Below are 21,489 nucleotides of genomic sequence, written 5' to 3'. Positions count from 1 at the left end.
CACAAGCCCCTCCCATGAAGCTGAGCAGGAGCACTCTAATGGGCTGGCTGCTAAACTTGAAATCATGCAGTCAAAAAGCCAAGCTACCATCAGAGAGCAAGAGGAGCAGATTTCTCAGCTGAGAGACAGCCTCCAGAAGACGACCTCCAGCAGGCAGGCTCTGATGGAGGAACACCAGGGTGTCAAGGCCCAGCTCAGTGATCTTCTGGACAGGGTTAAAGCTGAAGCAAAGGTTGAATCTCAGCAGATTTCCCCACAGCTGATGGAGTTGAAGAAGCAGCTCTGTGAGAAGAAGCTGGCGCTGGAGAAAAGTGTGACATCCCGGAACGAACTGGACTCTTCCCTGAAGTCCCAGAGGGCATATTTTGAAAATCTGCAGACAAAGAAACAAACAAAAATTTCAAAGCTGAAGATGACTGTTGAAGATCTTGAGGCGATCCTCCGATTGCGGTTCACAGAGATGCATGACCTGACGGTCCAAAACAAGACCCTATGGACTGAAGGCAAGCTTGTGTTGGCAAGGAACCAGAAACTGGAGGAGAAATACAAACTCCTGCTAGTAAACCACCGTTACCTCCAAGCAGTTATCGATACAAACCACCAACATGACCTCAACACTTCTCTAAAGGCCCAGAGTACCCATTTTGATATGTTGCTGTCAGACAACCAGTCAAAATTTGCGGATTGCCAGAAGACTGTAGACAGTCTTGAGAAAATTCTCAAAACCTTACAGTCAAACAACCACACTCTACAGGCGACCCTAAACAGTCTGGAGACAGACCATCACATCCTGTTGGGAAAGTACAACACTTTGCTAAAGGACAAATACTCCCAGCAATCAGTGAACCAGAGAGACATGCCCAGAGTGGATAAGACCATTTGAATACAAAGAACCAGGAGACTTTGGACGGCACAATTTAAATAGCTGTCTATATTTTAATCAGTGCAGTGTTGCTATCTTACTTGGCATTTTAACAAATTATTTTATAAAAATGGAAAAGGAATAAACAAGTGGCCTATTTAATCATTTTTTTGTTTTCATCCAGATTGTCTGTATTTCTCTGCACCCGTGCATTACATAAAAAGAAACTAATACAAATATTATCAGAACTACCTGTTTCATTATAATTTTTTCTTATTTAAAACTCAATTTGGTTTGACTTCATCTTTTGTCTGACATTTAATTTATTATTCATGTATATTCTTTTTGATTAATTAAATAATTCAGTTTTCTGCTTGAAACGTTTTAATCAAAAATATTTAAGATGATTCATGTGGGGTGTTCCTGCTCTAGCCTATCTAAGTGCGTCAGCGCGTTAAAACGCGCTCTGTTCAAAATGCTATGTCAACACCTGAATGTTATTAATTGATTGCAGCCATAGAGCGTTCTTTGCCAATGGTAACGCAGTATATTGTGATGCAAGGAAATGTTGAGGCACGAATTTGGAAAATATTAGTTTATGTAAACAGGTGTGTGGACTGGGTTACGTTCTGACGGAGAGGACACCAGGTATGCTTACAGTATGCGTAGCCTATGTCAATTACTTAAGCATGACACGGTATCATGAATGTATTTTGGGGACGTTCGAACACTGTTAAGCTTAAACGGTAAACTTGTTTTTTTCTTCTTTTAGTTGCGCAACATGTCTGCTTCTCTTGTGGTTGTCAACCAATATGGACGGAACTCGCAGTTTTCACCAGATGAGGAACTACTGGGGTCTGGATCTTACGCGGATGACAGAACATATGACAGCTTGGATGGGTGCGTTTTTAGACGTCAGGAATGATTGATTTAATTAATGTATTTTTGTAGGCTACTTGGGCAGAGTACCAATTATACAATGACAATCGGGGGAGGTCAACTTCTTCTCCAGGGCGTGTATCGAACTCCCCGACCTGTTGTTTTTACCTGTTTTTGGGGGGGGGTCCAAGTCTTAATCAGGGGGGTCAGACCCCCCCCCCCCCAAAAACCCCCCTAATTCGCACCCTGTACTTGGGCCATGTATGCTTTCCTTGTTGTTGCTACAACTTTTTGTCAGCCTTGCTGTTTGATCTTGCAGGAGTTCTACTGAGCTGACCGATGTGTTTGAGGAGGAGGACTGCTGTAAGGGGTCATCATGGAGTCCACCTGTAGCGGACCTCCAACTGAGGATTTCTGTCCAGCTAGAGAACTATCTTTCAAACGAGAGCCTATCCGGAGATGCCTTCCTCCTGAAACATGTTCAGAGGAACAAGATGCAGTATGTCAGTCTGAAGCTGCTGTCTTCGTTCAAAAAGGTATTCAAACTAATACTAAAATACTAACTTCACCCTTTACACCAAGTGTAACCTCCTCCAATGAACACTCTAGATGGATGGTATTTTCCTAAACATTCTTCCTGTCTGTCTCAGATCAGGGAGCTGACTCGTGACTGGAGGGCCACTCTGGCCGCAGCCCGAATCTCAACACGGCTGGAGGTGAACGACGAGGGGACCAAGGTCAGGCGAAGGGACCCTGTGCCTGACTGGCTGCTATGTGTCCCCACCAGCAAGCTGCTCCTGGCCTGGAACCTGCTTGGGGGAGTTCGCGAGGGGGAAAGTGGAGAACCAGGCAGGGAACAGGTGGACCTGATGGGGATGGCCATGCGACTTTTCGGCTGCCACGGCACCATCACCTCCTTGCGCATCCTCCGTCCGGGGAAGGAGGTGCCGGCGGAGTTGCGGCGCTACGCCAGGAAGCACTGTGAGCTGGGGAGGGAGCTGTGTGCCGTGGTGGAATACGAGCACCTGGAGGGGGCGCGGAAGGCCTGTGAGGTGCTGCAAACCCGACAGGGGGCCAGCACTGGTGTCAGGGTGGCTCTCCTGGGAAGCAGGAGTGTGCGCAAAACAGATAGCGGCCATGACCCTAACGAGGAGTCTGAGGATGGGGTGGACAGTATATGTTCTCGGAAGCCCTATCAGCGCAAGGCCCGGCGCCCTCCCTACTGCCTGGAGGACTCCGCCCTGTACAGCTCATCTGAGTCCGATTTCACCCCGGCTTCTCCCAAGCCAATCCGTGTGGTCTCCCGGCCCCAGTCTCTGTATGGCAGCCCGCTGGCCATCCCCCGGGCCTCTTTTCCACACTCCAACCCTTACCGGAACCCGGTTACCAGCCCTGCATCCAGCCCCCTTCTCCCTCGCAAGCTGTTTCCTTCAGGACACACCCCTTCCCCTCTGGCCACGGATCTCAGCAGTAGTCCTTCCTCCTGCAGCAGCAATGGCCGAAGCAAATGTTCTGGGGACTACAACTCCCAGGATGGCCTGGGTTCGGCAGGAAGCCCATGGGTCCAGCGCAGGAAGACTGCGGCCCAGGCCTTCTTTCCTGACAAGGGAGCTCCAGGACCTGTGGCACCCGGTGTTCCCAGGAGGGTTCCGGGGTCTGTGGCAGTCCTCCGTCAGCCTCTAGGTCCTGATGGTACCAAGGGCTTCTATAACTGCATTGGGCGGGGGAAGATAGTCCTGCGCCAGTGATGGAGTCAGATTATACTGTCTGTCAGGTCGAGTTTCACTTACACTTTCGTTCTCACTAAGGGTGGGAAATTATGGGGAAAGAAAACGCTACATGTCCAAATCTTGTACGCAGTCCTGCTATGAAAATTTAAATGTTTTGTACCCAAAGTAAATAAAGGTAAAATGGTAACTGTCTTTTACTTTATTGGACAAACAGTTTCATAGTCACACAGACTTCTCTATCAGTCCTCCTTCATGATTATGAATACATTTTCTAATGAACACAGGCGACAGACGTATAAATAAATAATTTATTAATGCCTTTCAATATATCTGTTAGAAAACCACAGTCCTCTGAGAAAATAAAAATGTCTTCCTTGACTTTGACAGTGCAGTGCAGACATGGCAAGATGCATGACTGTCCAGAGGAAACAGATAGACCCCAATGCTTGAGGATGGGTCACAAGGCTGCTAGTGGAACTGCATCACTATCATGCAGCTAGACTGAGACAGACAAAACATGGGCAGCTATCCTGCCAGAGCACATCTGATATTGCCTTTGCAATAATTACTAAGTTTCAACTTCAAACACAGGCAGACACAAGTGATTAGTTTTGTTTACCTAAAAAATTAAAGACTATGGCGCAAAAATATACTTATTTTTGTGTAAGACACCTCAAGTGGAATGTGGCAATGCAATAATAACACACTATAGCCCAACTAGGGTCAAAGTTAACAAAGCAAATTTGGATTTGCATAGGCTTTGCTTCACTGAAGCAGACAAAGACGAGAGGTGGGGTTTAAGAACACAATGTGGTCCACTGCAAGAACGACAACCTAAATAATCAGCATCAGTTGTTTTTGCTTTGAAGCAAGGCGTCTCGTAAATGATGTGAGCTCTTGGAAAATGCCACAGTCAAAGTCTTCAATTTAGTTCTACATTTATGAAGTACATGATTGATAGCCATAACCTGTCAAATTCTTAAGATTAAATTAAAACTTTGGTTTATGAGGCGTACCAACTAACTAACAACAGTACAGAGTACAAACAAGCCCTGGGCATGCGTGTTCATTCAATTAGTATAAAAATATAGAAACATCAGTATATGCAACACCAGCTATTTCTTACAGATTTACAACAAGCTGAAAGTTCACTTCAGTCTATCTTGAATGTGATACCATGGTGACCAGGCAGGTTTAAGCAACACAACCTAGCCTGAACAAAATATGCCATGCCAATATATAACTGGGAAGTTATGTTGAAACAGACCATCCAAAGGTTACATCGTTGTAGTACAAAAATAGAGCACTTGAAACTAGATGAAAAGTGAACATGGATGTCCATGAACTAAAGACGGGTCTATTTGGTTTGATCAAACACCTCGTTTGTGTGATCGGCACATTCATGTTGAGACATCATTTACATAAAATAAAACTCACAGCACTACAATTGGGACACAGTTGACTTTTTCAGCAATAGATATGGTGACATGCATGCTGCTGAAATGTTTGCTTCAAGTCAGGGGCCACTCTCCTGTAACATTTGCAACTGCTTACAGGACTACTAGGATGTTCTATGATGGTTCCAGACTCATATGTAGCTACGGAAACATGGGTTCTGCAGTAGGTTGGAACACGCCACTATACAGTAGTTCCGAACACGATTTCATCCAGCTCCTGGTCGTCCATATCATCCTCGCTGAGGGAGAAGTCCTTGTGGTTGCAGATCCGAGTCGGGCTACAGTTTGACTCTCCATCCATGAGTGAGGCGTTTGCGGACGGCGGTCCCATGCCTGCCCCAACACCCACCAGAGACCTTAGCCTCTCAGCTTCAGCCATGTGGGACAACATGGAGTCCAGTAAGGGGCGACTTCGGCAGATGTTGTCCAGGATCTGGCAGCGGTGCTGCAGCTGTCCTATCAGAGCATCCTTTTGCTTGACAGTTGTCTGAAACCTCTGGATGGTCTCCTCGGACTTACACAGCTTCTCGTGAAGGTAAGAAATCTCCCTGTACAGGAAACGAGGTAGAACTGAATTATCTGATCACATGCTTGAACAACTGCAAACAACGTACTTTAACGTGAAGTATCTTTATCACTTACTTATCCTTGGCCTCCGTGATCTCCTGAGTGGTAGCCCTCAGTTGCTCATCCTTCCTGATCAAGCTCTCAGCCTGCTCCCGTACCGTGTTCTCCGCGGCCTCTAGACGCCGCTCCAACTCCACCACCCTCCTGTGCAGAGCGGACAGGTGAGCGTTCGCCTCCCGAATTTGAACCGGCGAGGGCGAGGACATCGCATATGAGCAACTGGGCGTGACAGTTTGACTCAATTTGCAGTAGTGGACCACAGAAGTTTAATCGTGATTCACTCTTCGCTTGTTGTGTTGGCAAAAAATAGCTGACCCGATAGCTAGCTATAGTCTACTGAAGTGAAGCGCTTCGTCAAGCATTTCACCAGCTGGGAGATTTAATCTTTGTGCCATAGCTTCCCTTCCTTGTAATTTCTGAGATAGTTCCGAAAAAAATGTTTGTGCCTTGCACTGACAACTAGCTGTAGCTAGCCTAGGTCAGTGATGCTGAGAAAGAGATACTGCCACTCCAAAACAGGCACGACACGTCAGCATCCAAGCCAGCCACGGTAACTTTAAAATGCTATGCGTACTCACCATAACATCACACTAGAAGTTATGAAGCCCAAACACAGTGCATTGCCTTAATGAATTGTCTAAAATGTTAACATTAAGAAAATGCTGTGTAACTTGAATGAACTTCACAACAAGCGGTTCACCTGTGGATTAGCAACTACCCCGGAAACAATTGCTCAATAGACTGATGCGCAAACGATCGTAAATAAAATAGAATGATGTCCTCAGTGCAGTTCCTAAAATGGTCCACCTCAATTTTAATAAATTTTTGTCGTAAAAACATTTAAGTTGATGCACGCTGGTATTGTGATAACATTATATTTTGCATGTGTACCATTTGCGTACCAATAAAGTTTTGTAGTTCTCGTGTGTTCACGGACTCTCGCGATGAGCTTACTGTTGTCTGTGTCCTTGATGTGAAAGCCAAAATGGGTTACTGGGATCTGCAAGAGGGGAAAGATTGTGTTGAAAAAACATGGATCACCACGAAATTGGGCACTGCTATAGGTAAACCTAAAAGAAGGCCAATGAGTTGCCAGCTAGGTTGCTAATTATCCACCAAAAGCGGCAATTATCTAGCTAACACTAGCTAGCTAGCCTACCCCTGTTGAAAAGACTGACTAGCTAACTAGCACGGGAGCAAGTAGCTACTAGCCAGTGTTCGAGTAACAATAATGATGTGAGTGCGTTTGAGGTCGGCATAGACGGTTCAGTTGTGTCCATTTACAAGCTACTAGGTAATTATAGCAGAGTGTGGAATTGTATTTTGATGTTGTGGGTTTACTTACAGGATTGGTGGGTTCAGCTTATCATATGGTGGCATTCCAGCCTGATTCGGCGATGCAAGCTGTCCAGAGAGCCACGTCGGGAACAGTTACCATGGGTATGTGTCACAAATAGGACGAATTGTGAGGACAACGTAAAGTTCTGTCTTGAACTAACTCTATTTTGTCTACTCTCACATTCAATATCTGTGGCTCTTCCCCCCCCCCCAATGTCATACCATTATCATGAACACCTTGTGCTACGGCAAAGGCAGTATGCATCTCAGTATCATTTTGCTGTTATCTTACACTAGATTGGATATCACATTTTCCTCTGCATACCTTTGGAGCATTCTCTTTTAAATCCCCTTGAATGACCTGGTCTTCTCTTTCAACCACAGCTTCCCTGGGTGCCGTGTTCGGACTCGCAACGTGTCTCAGTGCACAGGTCAGAGATGCTCCTGATGACCCCATCAACTACTTCATCGGAGGTTGTGCCTCTGGAGTCATACTCGGAGTCAGAAGTGAGTACAAACATTCCAAAACAATTTACATTTAGTCATTTAGCAGACACTCTTATCCAGAGCGACTTACAGTAAGTACAGGGACATTCCCCCGAGGCAAGTAGGGTGAAGTGCCTTGCCCAAGGACACAACGTCAGTTGGCGTGACCGGGAATCGAACTGGCAACCTTTGGATTACTAGCCCGACTCCCTCACCACTCAGCCAACTGACTCCAGTTGGCTGGAGTCAGTTCAATGTTCATTTCAGTCCCTGTCTAAAATGTCGATTTCACCTTGGCACTGATGCATTCTGGTCCATAGCTAAAGGCCACTAAATGTAAGGCTCTGACGAGGCCATGGCTAGCATTCACCTGCTGTAAAGGGCCTCCCAGGGGAGTGAGGTTGTGAGCCCAGTGCTGGGGCTCAAACAAAGGGCTGGTGGAGGGATATCATAATTATTTTGTGGGTGGCAACATCTTTAATTTAAAAGAGCTATTGCTCATTTGGCTGTGCTGATTGGATGCTTTTAGCAGTTCTAAATGTCGATGTTAAAATATTGTTACCAATGTTAATATTGTGTTTATCGTGCTCTATAGGGGGCTTCAAAGGGGGAACTGATGGAAACCTTTTTAAGTAGCACTGGTCTGTCTGCTCATCCCTTCTCATATTTTCTGTCTGTCTTTCTGCCTCTCAGCCCACAATGCCATGACAGGTACGACAGCGTGTCTAGGGCTGGGCACTCTGGCCATGTTCACCAAGGTGGCCAAGGTGGAGAACTGGAGAATAACAGGACCACCTAGGCTGTAAATACCTGAAGGGCAGATGGCAAGACTATATATTGACATGTATATTGTATATTAAGTATTCCTGGAATAAAAAATGTGTGTAAATCACAGATGTTTGGCATTTTATTTTCCTAGCTGTGGCCTCTGATGTCTGTTTGCCACTAGGGGGAGAGAGAAACCAACCTTGTAAACTAGGCTCAATGTAAATTCTGAGTGTGAATACGTTTGAGTGGGATCTCTTTGGATTGGGAATGATTAGTGACCGAGTGAAGAGCATTTGTTTTTTTTGTTTTTTTTAAACTTCATAAATTAGATTTCATGTTGTTTGTTTTGGATGATTTTCCCAATGATCATTTCTGAAACAAGTTGGTCCTTTTATGTTTGTGAATTATGTTGCACATTGACCTTGGCCTCACTAATACACAAAACAAATACATTGTAAGACTTTTATTGCCTTTGGCAGCATGTAAATTAGTAGCATATGCGAGTGGGTGAGCACACAATGTAGTTTAAAGCCACTCAGACAGTTGCCTGTAAAAGTTTACTGAGAAATGTGGTGGGATTAGGCAGATTATCTAGAATTGATGAGGAATTTTTAAACAGTGAGGTTTTCCACCCTTTTAACGCTAGATTGAGCAAGGCCACCGCGTTCCAGGACATGATGATTCTGTGATCGTCAGTTACTGTTAGTTACCTTGAAGTTCTTCGGTGGTCAAACAATGCCACTGTTATGCCACGTTTTTGAAATGATTGGCATAACCATTTTCACTATAAACAGTGTGTGACAAAACAGAATTAGCGATCAAAACATTCACATTTCCACTATGTTGCCTGACAATCCACTTCTCAGGCGACACGGGGGGGGATTAATGATCTGCTGTGTTTATTGGACAGGCTTTGTCAGATGGATCGGCCAATCAGGGGTGGTCTGGCGGCAGGCGTGCATGGCAGGGAGAGTTGAAGGAGACCTGAAGGAGTTCCAGGTCTCTCAGAAGCCTTCATTCCATTCTGGTTGCTATTCCGTCACGATAAGTGAAAAATTAAGTAGACTTGTTTAGTATTGGCACGTTGTGGAGCACTTCATGATGTTGACATTTATGGGAGTGCCAGCAAAAAAAGATCGCCCCACCAGACGTTGCTTCGGGGCGATAATTACCTACGTTATTGTCCAGGGCGTGATCACAGCTGGAGAAACGTCAGGAACAGAGAAACAGCTGCATCTTGTTTGGTCCTATGACGTGACAGCCAGGACACTAGGAGCTGAGTGAAACAGACACATGTAGGGTGTGAGAGATGGAGGAGGGGAAGAGAAGACCACAAAGTGAGAAGATGTGATGGGAGAGACAGAAATAGAGAGAGACAGAGTCAGTGAAAGCAAAGATCCAAGTCAATAGTAAACGGGGGGAAAACAGTGCAGTTGCAAGTTCAGAGCAGTGTTGATCAGAGAGCGTGGGACCGATGCACTATAAGCGGGTCCTGCATCACCAGTCCATGTGTCGTGATAGGACAGTGAAGCTCTTTAAGCTGTGATTGGCTGGGGAGAGTGGCTGGTAATCCCTCAAGATAGAATGAGTACAGTGGGTCGTCATGGTCCAGACCTCACATCACATGCCCCCTCATGGAAGCTTTCAGTAATAAGGAAAGAAGTAAGGGTGGAGGGGGGGGGGGGGGGGGGGTTGGGATGCAGTATGTGTGTGGGTGTGTGTGTGTGTGGGGGGGGGGGTTCTGAGATTCCATCAGCTAATGGCTGGTTTATTTCAGACATTCAAGTAGCCGTTTATCAGTTGTAAAGGGGATACATTACAACTTGACCCTGGAGTGTCCCAGACAGTGCAGGAAGGCAGGGATTGTCATGGTAACAGAACAGTAACTGGACAGTTAAAGGTTCAATCAGACAAGGCAACCTGTCAAAGTGTGCCTAACCATAGCCACTTAACACAATCACACACACACTCACTCATATGTACTCTCACACACAGTATATACTGAGTCATGGCTTGTATTCATAGTGCTTAGATTGTATCTGCTTTAGTATCTGTTAGCGTACATCGTTACACTGCAATTGTTTGTCATAAATACTGATAATGCACCTCAGGCCAATGTAAGGGGGGAAGATTCACAAGAAATGAACTTTTCAACCTTGCTAGGAACGCTCATGCTACTGAAAAAAAACCTGCAGTCGGATTTAGCTTCAAATTCCAGGGAACAAGATTGGCAAGTGCAGACAGAGCAAAATACACAAACCATGTTTCAAAAGCACCTCAAAAACAACAACAGTGAATGGGGCCGAGTGCGTGCAATGTCCTCTGTGTTAGCCTGAGCACTACTCTCTGGAAGTGAGGTCCACGAATCCATAACTCAGCAGGCTTTTAAGATAACACTGGATACTTCTGGAAGAGGAGATGGGAGGAGGAGGAGGAAGAGGGGAGCAGGGAGGGGTGGGGGGGCATGTCGACACTGATTCCAGCATCAATTTAAAACCCCGGGGGTAATTAAGTAAATGCTGCCACATAAGCTCTTCTGATACCCAGGGTTTCCAACCGAGAGCCTCTCAGATGGCCTGTTGCCGAGGACGGCCTGGGATGGATCGAAGACAGGAAGATTGAGCGAGGCTGCCGCGTGTGTCGGAGGCTCTCCTCCTGCCCTCAAACAATCTTCGCGTGAAATCACTTTGAAACCACATCAAAACCTCCTCCCGAAGCACACGGCAAGAATCCGCCTCCCACACTCCCTAGCAGGACCAGGCAGAGGGGGGGCGTCCAGGAGCAGAGGCTAAAGTACCGTACCGAGGAGGCAGTGGTTTGAGTGGCCGACGGGGCCCACCCAGGTTTCTCCTCCCTGCCTGTTTCAGCTGCTGCTGCTGCTCCTGGGTGATTTACAGCTGGGCTCATTGAGAGACAGGACCGGGGGGGTGGGGGTGGGGTTCCAGGAGGGAGGTGGATGTGCTGCTACGTCCCTTCTGACGCACTCCACCATGCGGGTCGATGACAGGCCACAAGGCTGGGACAGGTCCGGAGACTCTGGTGATTTGTTGAGATGAGGGGAACAACCTACCACCAAATTATCTTTGGTCCATAAGCGTAGGTTTCTGGGTAGATAGTAGCTAGTAGTCCCGGCCCATGTTAGGAGACCATTGAAACATCTCCACTAGCAATTATCAGCAGAGCAGGGGTAGTGGTAACTGGTGTGATACGTTTTTTGGTTCAAAACCAAACCCTCGCTATTCTCAACCGCTCTGGGGAGGAGGCCCACAGGACGAACACACTTGTGTTGTCCGCCTCGTCAGGACCGCTGCTCCGATCCGGCTAATCCTTGGTCAGTTAATCGGGCTGAAGTTTGGTCTGACAGTCCTGAGCTTTGTCATGCGGTGCTGAATCGTTTCCTGAGCACAGACTCATCCACCACTTTCCTAACTGAACTGTCAGATGAAGTAGCTACAAGGGTACTGCTCTACATTGAGAGAGATGGGATGGAAGGTGATTAGCGAGGCGCTCCCGGCATTCCGCTGCATCGCTGTGTTTCATATTAAACCCCACGCAGTGAGATCAAGCCAAGGAAAACGAATCGATATCTGATGGAAAAACTCCCAACGATGGCTTTTTTTTCTGCCAACGCAGAACCATCGGAGGAAGGAGTCAGGTGACAGTGGTCGAATGGTATCGATGTGTTCCGTGAATTCCCGTTTGAGAAAATACTTGGGAACCTCTCTGGTCAGACGTGTCTCTGAAGGGAGCGCAGAGAAGGAAGTGGAGAAGATGACAGGAAATGCCAAGGAGATGCCATTGTGCCTGAGTCATTTCTAAAGCTTTGACTTGAGTTTCCAGTGTTAGAATGACAAAACCAGGTCTATGAGTGGACACGCAGCTGTCCTCAAACCCAGTTACAGAAACGTTGTGAGTGGTGCAGTCTGGAGGGGATTGATCCGCTCTCTGGATCAACTCGGTGCTCCATGATTGATGGGAACAACCAGCGTCACAGAGAATGTTGCCTTTACCCGGCCATCACTCCCTGATGTCATTCATCACAGGGCACTTTGACCAGCACTGACCAGTGCTTACCAACTCTGTGCCAGAGCTCTGTCCTTCTGAGGAGGTGCCCATGATGTCCGAACCTTTTACATAAACATGCTGCCCTGCCAAGCCCTGCCTTCCGGGTCTGTCCTGGTCTCTCCTGGTCTCTCCTGGGCTCCACTCAGACAATGTGTTTAGCTTCAGACTGTTTGTGTGGGAGACATATGTTGGTGTTCTTCCCATGGTTCTGTGGGCCCCATTAGCCTGTGTATATTTGGAATAGGACGCTGATCGAGGAGAAGTTGATTGGCTCCTCTGTTCCCACTCTGTTTTGTCAGAGACAACCAGGACAGGTCACGGCAAGGGTCAGGGGTCTGGGGTCAGGGGTCAGATTCCTGAAGTTAAATAACGTTTGGATGGCAATGTTTAGATCCATTCTGTAAACCATGCTGTCAGACACGGCCACGCGCACACCCACACACACACACACACACACACACACACAGGCAGTGTGTACACACACACCATGTGTGTGTGTGGTTGTGTGTGTGTTCATCAGTCTGTAAGTGTGGTCTGATCAGAACCAGGGAGTTTGCACATGATTAACCATGCCAATGTTTATACGGTTTACTTTGAGTTACATGGAAACCCAAGCCATTTGCTTCAGTGTATACAAACTCTCACAGGCCTGCAAGCCTCAACCCCTTACCAGGAAAAGTTCCACATCCTTGTTCCAATTCAACTCTGAAGCTGCTTTTTGCTGCTTTCTCTTCATCTTTTGTTCCAACATGTGACAAGCACTAACAATGCTTTACAGCCCAAAATATGATATGGGACCCATTACAACTGTTCTTCAGTACCATGAGGCCCTGTAATGCTGATTCTTCATCCCTTCATCCCTGGATGGAAATGAACCTGAGCTGGATCACAACCAATCCCAGTTGGATGCTCAGTGTGCCATCCAATCAGCTTTGAAAGAGCTGGTACATGAGGAAGTACTTCATAAAATACACAACAGACCACAGTATGACTGGACCTGCAAACATTTATACACTCCATAAAAAGAGCAGACAGAGGAATATTAGTCTATTAGGAATATTGGTCTATTAATCTAGTTTGTCAAGGGAGATAACTGAAGAATGTCTAAAGGCTTAAATGCAACTATTCTTAGCCTCTGTTTTAAGACTCCTTAAGTCTTTAATGGTCCTGTTGATAACTAATATTTCAGATTATTTACCATCCCTTGTCCGAAGAATAGGGAGACAGGGAGGGTGAGCTAGGTCGCACCATACAGGGGAGAGACAGTCAGCTAGTTATACCACAGTCTGAATTATTTACCGACTGCTGACACCAGGGAATCCAATCCAGTCTGGAAACCAAACTTCTACCTTTTGGTTGGAACACTTGGACACACACCTAAACACACACACACACAGACAAGCAAAATGTCAGGCTCCCACGCATACACACACACACACAGCTTAAGGGTACAAACTTCACCACAGTGTAATGTACAGGTCCCTGGGGTGACATCAAGGCTGTTAAAGGGTCCTTTAGATCCCACTTACAATGAACTGAGAGAGAGAGAGAGAGAGAGAGAGAGAGAGAGAGAGAGAGAGAGAGAGAGAGAGAGAGAGAGGAGGAGCAAAATGAAGAACATTCTGGAAACATATGCCACTTCTCAGGAGACTCTCTTGTAGTACTATAACATCCTCTGCCTGTACGTCCCTGACAGGCCTCCTCCTCCACAACTGCCTTCTGCCCTCTGGGACAGATGAGGAGAGGAGAGGGGAAGAGAAAGGAGGAGAGGACAGAGGAAAGGTGAGAGGAGAGGAGGAGAGGACAGAGGGAAGAGAATGGAGGAGAGGAGAGGAGAGAGGGGAAGAGAAAGGAGGAGAGGAGAGGAGAGAGGGGAAGAGAAGGGAGGAGAGGAGCGAGGAAAGGTGAGAGGAGAGGAGGAGGAGAGAGGGGAAGAGAAGGGAGGAGAGGAGCGAGGAAAGGTGAGAGGAGGAGAGGAGAGAGGGAAGGTGAGAGGAGAGGAGGAGGAGAGAGGGGAAGAGAAGGGAGGAGAGGAGCGAGGAAAGGTGAGAGGAGAGGAGAGAGGGAAGGTGAGAGGAGAGGAGGAGAAAGGGGAAGAGAAGGGAAGAGAGGAGAGGAGAGAGGGGAAGAGAAGGGATGAGAGGAGAGGAGAGAGGGAAGAGAAGGGAGGAGAGGAGCGAGGAAAGGTGAGAGGAGGAGAGGAAAGAGGGAAGGTGAGAGGAGAGGAGGAGGAGAGAGGGAAGAGAAGGGAGGAGAGGAGAGAGGGAAGAGAAGGGAGGAGAGGAGAGAGGGAAGGTCAGAGGAGAGGAGGAGAGGAGGCTCATATTTTCTTTGAGACACAAATATTTCCTGCTGCACACAAAGAACAATAAAAAAACACACCAAGAACTTTTAAGTTCTTGGTGTGATTGTCAACCTCATATCTGGTCCATCAAAGACACAGTATATATCAGCCATGGCAGAAAAGTGTTCTTTGGAACTGTACGCAAAACTTCTTCTGTATTTACTTTTCCTACGTGTTTGTTTGGCTGCTGTGTTCAAAGTGTGTTCAAAGATAACATAGTTTGATTGAGAGACTGATAGTACTGCAGAGAATCTCTTTGTTCGTTATCTTCTTTGAATATATTTCATGTTGTGATAGTTGCATGTCAAAATACATGAGAAGCACTGCTTATCTGAAACGGAACAACAGGGGCAACAGCAAAACCGAAACCTTCTGTGATGAACACTTACCTTAACTGATCTGCTTAAATTAAGCCCTAATGAGGCAAAGCTAAAGTTCTTTGTACAAACAAACCCACTGGAACCAAAGCTTTACCCTGCGCGTTACCTTACACCATCTATCCAGGTTCCCCGTCTCGCTCCGTTCATCACTGTAAACGTCTGCTTGTGTGAACAAGGTGCTTTTCCAAGCGCTGTGATCTCAAAGCATATCTACCAAGACAAACACAGGCTTCACAAGAATAGATGGAAACCAGAGGAAGTCTGGCCTTCACTGTAGCTTGGAAAACATGCAAAGAACATTCTTGATGCTCAGACTGTCTGATGTAGCAAGTACACACAATCAGTCTGTGAGTGGGAACTGGTCAGCTGCGTTGGCATGTTAGTGGTTAGGGGATTAAAATAAATGACTTTGGAAGACCCTCGAAAGAAATGTAGAAAGGCTCTTTTTCTTCCTGTACACTGAGAGGTTAAGCCTGTTCTGTCCAGATTAGTCACAGTTTACCTGTAACTATACCCCAGGGAGGACCCTGAAATACTACATCTGTTGTTACAATTTTAAGGCCTTAGTAGAACCAAGGGTCCTGCATAGGATTTTTCCTACTGCCGCGTGTGTGTGCCGTGTGTGTGTGATTGTGTGTGTGTGTGATTGTGTGTGTGTGTGGTATGCTTGGCTTTCCTTGATATCTCTAATAACTTTTTGTTGTTTCCAGTACCAGTGTAGATAAACCAACACACGTGCCGACCTGTCTGACAAGCACGGACAGGAAGATACGTTAACATGGTGCGCAGCAGTGAAAGTGGCTCCACACACCACAAAGCAGATGGGTTTCATCAATGCAAAGAAAGACGGTTTGCGCAACAGCCAGTGAAATGTATAAGCGACCAAGTTGGCTTGTTTGAGCCATAAGCGCTCAGATGAAAACGTCAGCATTCCTGTCATGGTTCAACTTTTTGACAGGGGCGGAGGGGGGGCGTGCATTTTGATTTTGTGTGGACCGTGAAGGGATTTGTATAAATAGTCTTTGGTGCCACTGGTTTCCACAGACCTCGAGGAAAAATCGAAATGTTTGCTTGTGAAACAAACTAAAACCGACCAAAAATGAACTTTCCTCAACAGAAAGTAAAACGTGTTTTCAAATGTAATTTATTTTAATCATAGTTCAGAGCCACAAATGTTCTCTGAATAGGAATAGACCTCGGAAAATACCCGGTGAGCTTTGATGCTGGCAACATGCAGAGACATTACCCACGTCAGAAAGCTTAATATCCATCATGACAGATTCAGTGAATGTTAAAATCTGATCCATCTCTGTTTTCCTCTGTCAATGGACCGTGTGAGTGTGTGTTTGCTCATGTGTTTTTAACCAGTAAAACAGTAGCTGACCATTCAACCGACAGTGTTGAAAATCAGTGGGTTCTTTTTGACACGTTTACTTTAGAAAAGCCAGGATCGGAATATGATCTCTTCTTCCAAAACATTTTTTAAATTCACTTTGTATTTTCTCTGGGACAGGGGAGTCAACCACAGAGTGTTAAAATCAACAAGGTAGTCTTTATGTAAGTCCTCCCTGTGTCTGCCTCTCCTCTTCACTGCGGCTTCGAAACCCCCCACGGCAGCTCATTCAAGATCGGTAGCCAACTCCATTTAACTACGATTATACCGCCAGTTGTTGACACACATACAAAAACACGCCCTTTTGCTTCCCTCGCAAACTCTGTGAGGCCCTTGTTCACGGCCGCTCCTCGTGAGCACAAGGCTCCCCCTGCTCTCCCGCCAGGTCCTGTCGTGCTGTTCACGGGCCTCCGTCTGCCCCTCTGCCCCCTGGGAGCAAGAGGAGAGGGAGGCCATGCAGTCGCCTGTACCGTAAGCGACACCTTAATGGGCCTGTTTATCTAAGATCGGAGACCTCAGTGGACTCCACCTGCCTGGAAGTCCTGCATCCCGACGCTGCCAGAGACAACACACATACACACACTCACTCACTCTCACACACACACACACACACACACACACACACTCTCACACACATACACACACACACACACACACACACACACACACACACACACACACACACACACACACACACACACACACACACACTTACACACACACACTCACACACACACACACACACACACACACTCACACACATACACACACACACACACACACACAGAGCAGAGGCATTACTATAGTTACAGAACTTGGCTGTCTTGTTGTAGAACAGTAACTGGAGACCCTTCCACATAGGGACTCTCACGCTCACAGTTTTCACTTCCAATTTTCCATCCTTGACATTACTAATTGGAAGCGGTCTGGGCCCAGGGATGGAGGTTAGGGAGGTTTGTAGGTTTACATACCTTGCTGCCTTCAAATATGTTCAACAAAGCTAAACCTCCCTTATCTGAGTCCAAGGTCATCACCTATTTACATAATAGAAACCTCACTCAAAATGAACCTTAAATATCAGCTCTCCACCTGACCAAGAAAACATCTTCTGAAGGCTGGATTTGGGCTTTTTAAGGCATTTCTTCCACTCTACACACCACCTCTGCTACTTAATGCTCGTTCAAGGGTGTCTCAGTAGGGGGGGGGGGGGGGGGGGGGGGGGCACTGTTCTGGGAGCCAACCCCTCCCAATGTCTCTGAATCCCACTCAGTGTTTCCACAATAACACTTCCTCTAAGCAGGGAGAGTGAGTCAATGAGTTCTACAAACACAGCACAGTCGTCCATTTGAACTCCATTCTTACTGCCACACCCATGCCAACCTAATTGTGCATGCAGTATCTATGGGAGACGGGAGTGACAGGATGTAAACATGACTTGGATCTGACCGCGGTTGAGTAACCTCAGGGTTGGAATGTTGGGGACCCAGGCACCTCGCCATTGATTGTGACTTAATCCACATGGATGTAAACAGAGCAGACTTTCCCTCACAGCCTCCCTCCCAGACTGATCCGCATCCAGACACTCTTGGCGTGCGTGTGTGTGTGTGTTTGAGTGCGTGTGTGTGCATGCGTGTGCGCTCTTGTGCGTGTGCAATCATCTCTTTATGACTTACAGAACCTCAAGCGATTATCCTGACTGTACAGTCGTGATCCAAATCAAAGCGACATCACAGAAACCATTTAAGTCAAATGAGAATGACTTAGAGAGCCCTAATGGGACACCGTTAAACGGCCCTTTGGGAGTGAATGAAAAGATTACCTGAGAGAACCACACCCCCATCCGCACCTCCCATTCCCCCTCCCAGGTGGGGCTTGTGTGAGCGGCTACTTCTTTGTCACAGGGAGGAGCCTCTGACATGTCTGAAAGCAGGTAGACAAGTAAACACAAAGGTCGATAGATGAAGCACTTGAAAGAGTCTACTTTGAATAAAATACTGGCATTTACTATCCTGGTTCATTCGAACAATTTTCTTGAATGAATCAAGACCAGGCTGAAGAGTGCAGGGTTGAGTAACTCGAGGCGGGATGGCGCGGACTCTCTTGGCTCTGCTAATCTAGCATGCATTATGCATCTTTCTCCTTGGAGCAGAGGTCAGTCGGTCTGTCCGCCTGAAACAGAAAGGGGGAGGGGGGGGGAGTTTTTTTTTAGCAGTAACTTGAGTCTGCCATTCTGGAAGATAATGCTACTGTGTGTGTGTTTGTGTGTGTGTGTGTGTGTGGGGGGGGGGGGGGGGGGTGGAGGGGGGGGGGGGGGGGTGTCTCTGTGTATGTCTGTGTTTATGTGTGTTGGTGTTGGGTGAGTGGGAGGGGGGGGGGGGGTGGCGGTAGGGGGGTCGTTGTTGTTTGTCAGTGCGTGTTTCTGTGAGTGGGGACTGACGAAACGGAGAGGGGCAAAGGAGTGATGCAACCGAGCAATCCCTCCCTCCCTCCTCTTAGTCCTCCCGCCTCCCCCTCCTCCTCCCACTCGTCCTGTCCATCCCTCTGTTTCTCCTCAGTCCACCGCTACACGGAGACGGCAGCTGCTTGCCCAGCTTACAGACTCCCCTAGCTCGCTCTCTCCAGGACGCCCTGGGAAACAGCTTCTCTCTGACGGGAGCGCCGCTCCACAGACCGCCCGCCCGCCCGCCTCTCTCTCTGCGTATGACAGGTAGCACTTGACACTCTTTCCAAGCCAGGGGGCAGAACACTTGGTTTTTTGGAAGTTTCCATCAAAGCGAGCCGAACTTGCATGCTTTCTTCAGCCAGAGTGACTCAGAGAGTTGTGGTCGCCCTCTCTCTTTCTGTTTCTCTCTCTCTCTCTCTATCTCGCGCGCACTCTTTCTGTCTCTCTCTCTCTGTGTGTGTGTGTTCCTCTCTCACCCACACTCTCCTGCGTTTAAGAGCGGAGAGATAGTGTCTGTCTGAGTGAAAACAGAATTGGCATTCTCTGAATTGGAGCCAGAGCAGGATACACCTTGAGTGACGCACATTGATATATTTCAGAGACAAACAAAAAAAAAGTACTTATTTTGGTTTGAGCTGCGGTCTGTTGGAGCACATTAGAGGATTACAGGACCTGATATCTAGGGGATCGACCAGTCTAAACACTAATCAACCATCATCCTCTCTCTCCCTCCTCTCCAGGCAGCGAGGAAGGAATCTCAGCAGGAACGCCTCGCTCTCTCTCCTGCAGCTGTCTTGTCTTGTTGGAGAAAGTTCTGGACTGACAAAAATGAACAGGATGATATTTCTCATCTGGATCTGGGACTTAAAAAGTTCTTCTCACGAGATTCTACCATATTTCAGCCCTGCATGAGAAAAAGATAACCACCACCTCCCAGCTCTCTCAGTGGAATATTTCTAACTATTCAGGTAGCTTTTCCATTTTTTCTTTCTCTGAGTTTCTAAGTTCTCCTTCCCAGCGCTGGTTTGTAGGAGTACCTCTGGATGTTTATTGCCATAAGAGGTTCTGGAGGAGCAGAGCGAGGGGCTGGCAACTCTGGTGTAGCTGACAGCCAAGCGGCTTGTTTGTGAGGGGGGAATAAAACAGCACCGCCCCTGCTTGTGTGGTTTCCCTTAGTCGGTCCAGCTAACTGTGGGTAGGTAGTGGAACCCAGACCCTTCACTAATGCCCTCTGTGGGGTGAACTATGGGGACTCTGCAGGTGATCGTACACCAGCCTGTCTCCTGGAAGTCTCCAGAACATCACCAGATGAAAAACCTCAGCGGCTGTATCAGAGGACCGGGCCAGAGTGTCGGACTCAGGCCCAGCCCTCGCTAACCCCTGTCCCCATCTCAAGCCCCCCCCCCCCCCCCCCCCAACCCCTCCCAATCCACGGTCTCACTGACCAGGAGACCTGACTGTACCCGTGACTCCTTGTTGTGGTTCTGATCCAAGTGGACCCCCGGGACCCTGACAACTGCGGGCTACTGTCCCATGTGGTCCCCCCCCGGAGGTCAGCTCAGAGAGACACAGTGACGGGTCTGGATAAGCCGGGCGCACGGTAAGGACACCCTGGATCCTCTTTAGGTGCTGTAAGCCCGGGCTTAGAGGGCAGACCAGTAATCACAGCTCCGGGCTGGCTTAAATTAAACATCAGGACAACTACAGAACTGGCTAGCTACGTAAGGGTGTTGGTTGTGGTAACCTTAACAGCTCACTCAGCACATTCAGGATCCGTGACTAAAGTTAGCGGTACCATGCGGATTTAGGAGGTCAACCTGGTATGGCGGTAAATTGTGTTCGAATGCCAAGTGCCAAATAGGTCTTGATTGCTGTCAGTGAAATTGACTGTTTCTCTTAACATCATACAAAATAACCTCATGAACTGGTAATGGTAAACAACATGACGCATATTCTGTTTGATTATCGATGTAACGATACGTTTTGTGCAACGAAACACGACAGAATGCTGGAGATCTCTCCTGTGGCAACACTTAACGCTCTTGCCAGCACTTTTACCAGTCGACACGCAAGAGGACTTGAACCCTCAGAGTGAATTCAGGGCGACGTGCAGAGAGAGTCGTGGGCATGGAAGGCTAAACCTTCTATCTCTGAGCTCTTCAACTGCTGTAACCTTGGTAACAATCCGGCTTAGGGCACAGGGCAGCTGGTTACTTTCAGGAAAACAGCGATTTAAGTCCGCTGTACCCCACTGATCTACCTTCTCTCCGTCCACCAGAGAGGTTTACCTCATGAAGGTGACTGTGGGGGAACTCACCTGACGGTATTTAGATCAGAATCAGATAAAATACTATTGATAATTTGCACCAGTATGAGATGAAGCATTGACCACATAATTTGATTGGAAATGATCCGAAAGTCTTGTTGATCTCTATTTAGTGTAGCTGGAAGTTGAGTAGGTTGACAGATAGAAAAACACAGCGAGTGCCTTGACATGTAATATTGTTAAACTTAATGTGATAATAATAACAGAATTATTATCCTCATCATAATCAATTACAGAGCACATCCGCCCATGATGCAATAAACTGAACACCGGCCAACCGGAGTCCATGTGAGAGCCCTGGGGCTTTCACACATGTGAGAGCCCCAGGGTGAGGGGAGGAGGCGGGGGATAGTGCATAACTGAACGTCATCCATGCAGAAACCAGAAAGAA

The 21,489-nt window shown here is 47.3% G+C and overlaps 3 protein-coding genes across 3 annotated transcripts; 2 read left to right on the top strand and 1 right to left on the bottom strand.

Moving 5' to 3' along the window:
* The first annotated feature begins 1,462 nt into the window (after window positions 1-1,462).
* On the top strand, window positions 1,463-3,658 carry larp6b (La ribonucleoprotein 6, translational regulator b). The gene is made up of 4 exons (XM_067229979.1): window positions 1,463-1,510; window positions 1,635-1,762; window positions 2,061-2,277; window positions 2,392-3,658. Exons 2-4 carry the CDS (start codon window positions 1,644-1,646, stop codon window positions 3,487-3,489), a joined length of 1,434 nt encoding a protein of 477 aa, XP_067086080.1. The 5' UTR covers window positions 1,463-1,510; window positions 1,635-1,643; the 3' UTR covers window positions 3,490-3,658.
* Window positions 3,659-3,759: 101 nt separating this feature from the next.
* Window positions 3,760-6,230, bottom strand: vmac (vimentin type intermediate filament associated coiled-coil protein). Its single transcript, XM_067229776.1, has 2 exons — window positions 5,571-6,230; window positions 3,760-5,476 (listed from the first exon to the last, which is right to left on the bottom strand). Exons 1-2 carry the CDS (start codon window positions 5,759-5,761, stop codon window positions 5,110-5,112), a joined length of 558 nt encoding a protein of 185 aa, XP_067085877.1. The 5' UTR covers window positions 5,762-6,230; the 3' UTR covers window positions 3,760-5,109.
* A 284-nt stretch (window positions 6,231-6,514) lies between these two features.
* On the top strand, window positions 6,515-8,271 carry ndufa11 (NADH:ubiquinone oxidoreductase subunit A11). Its single transcript, XM_067229775.1, has 4 exons — window positions 6,515-6,619; window positions 6,903-6,995; window positions 7,278-7,400; window positions 8,073-8,271. The coding sequence occupies exons 1-4, from the start codon at window positions 6,541-6,543 to the stop codon at window positions 8,183-8,185; spliced, it is 408 nt and encodes a 135-aa protein (XP_067085876.1). The 5' UTR covers window positions 6,515-6,540; the 3' UTR covers window positions 8,186-8,271.
* Window positions 8,272-21,489: the final 13,218 nt, after the last annotated feature.

This window comes from Osmerus mordax, chromosome 26, assembly GCF_038355195.1.
Source record: "Osmerus mordax isolate fOsmMor3 chromosome 26, fOsmMor3.pri, whole genome shotgun sequence".
Taxonomy (NCBI): domain Eukaryota; kingdom Metazoa; phylum Chordata; class Actinopteri; order Osmeriformes; family Osmeridae; genus Osmerus; species Osmerus mordax.
Note: the sequence above shows the minus strand (reverse complement) of the source record. Positions and strands in the feature narration are given on the sequence as shown.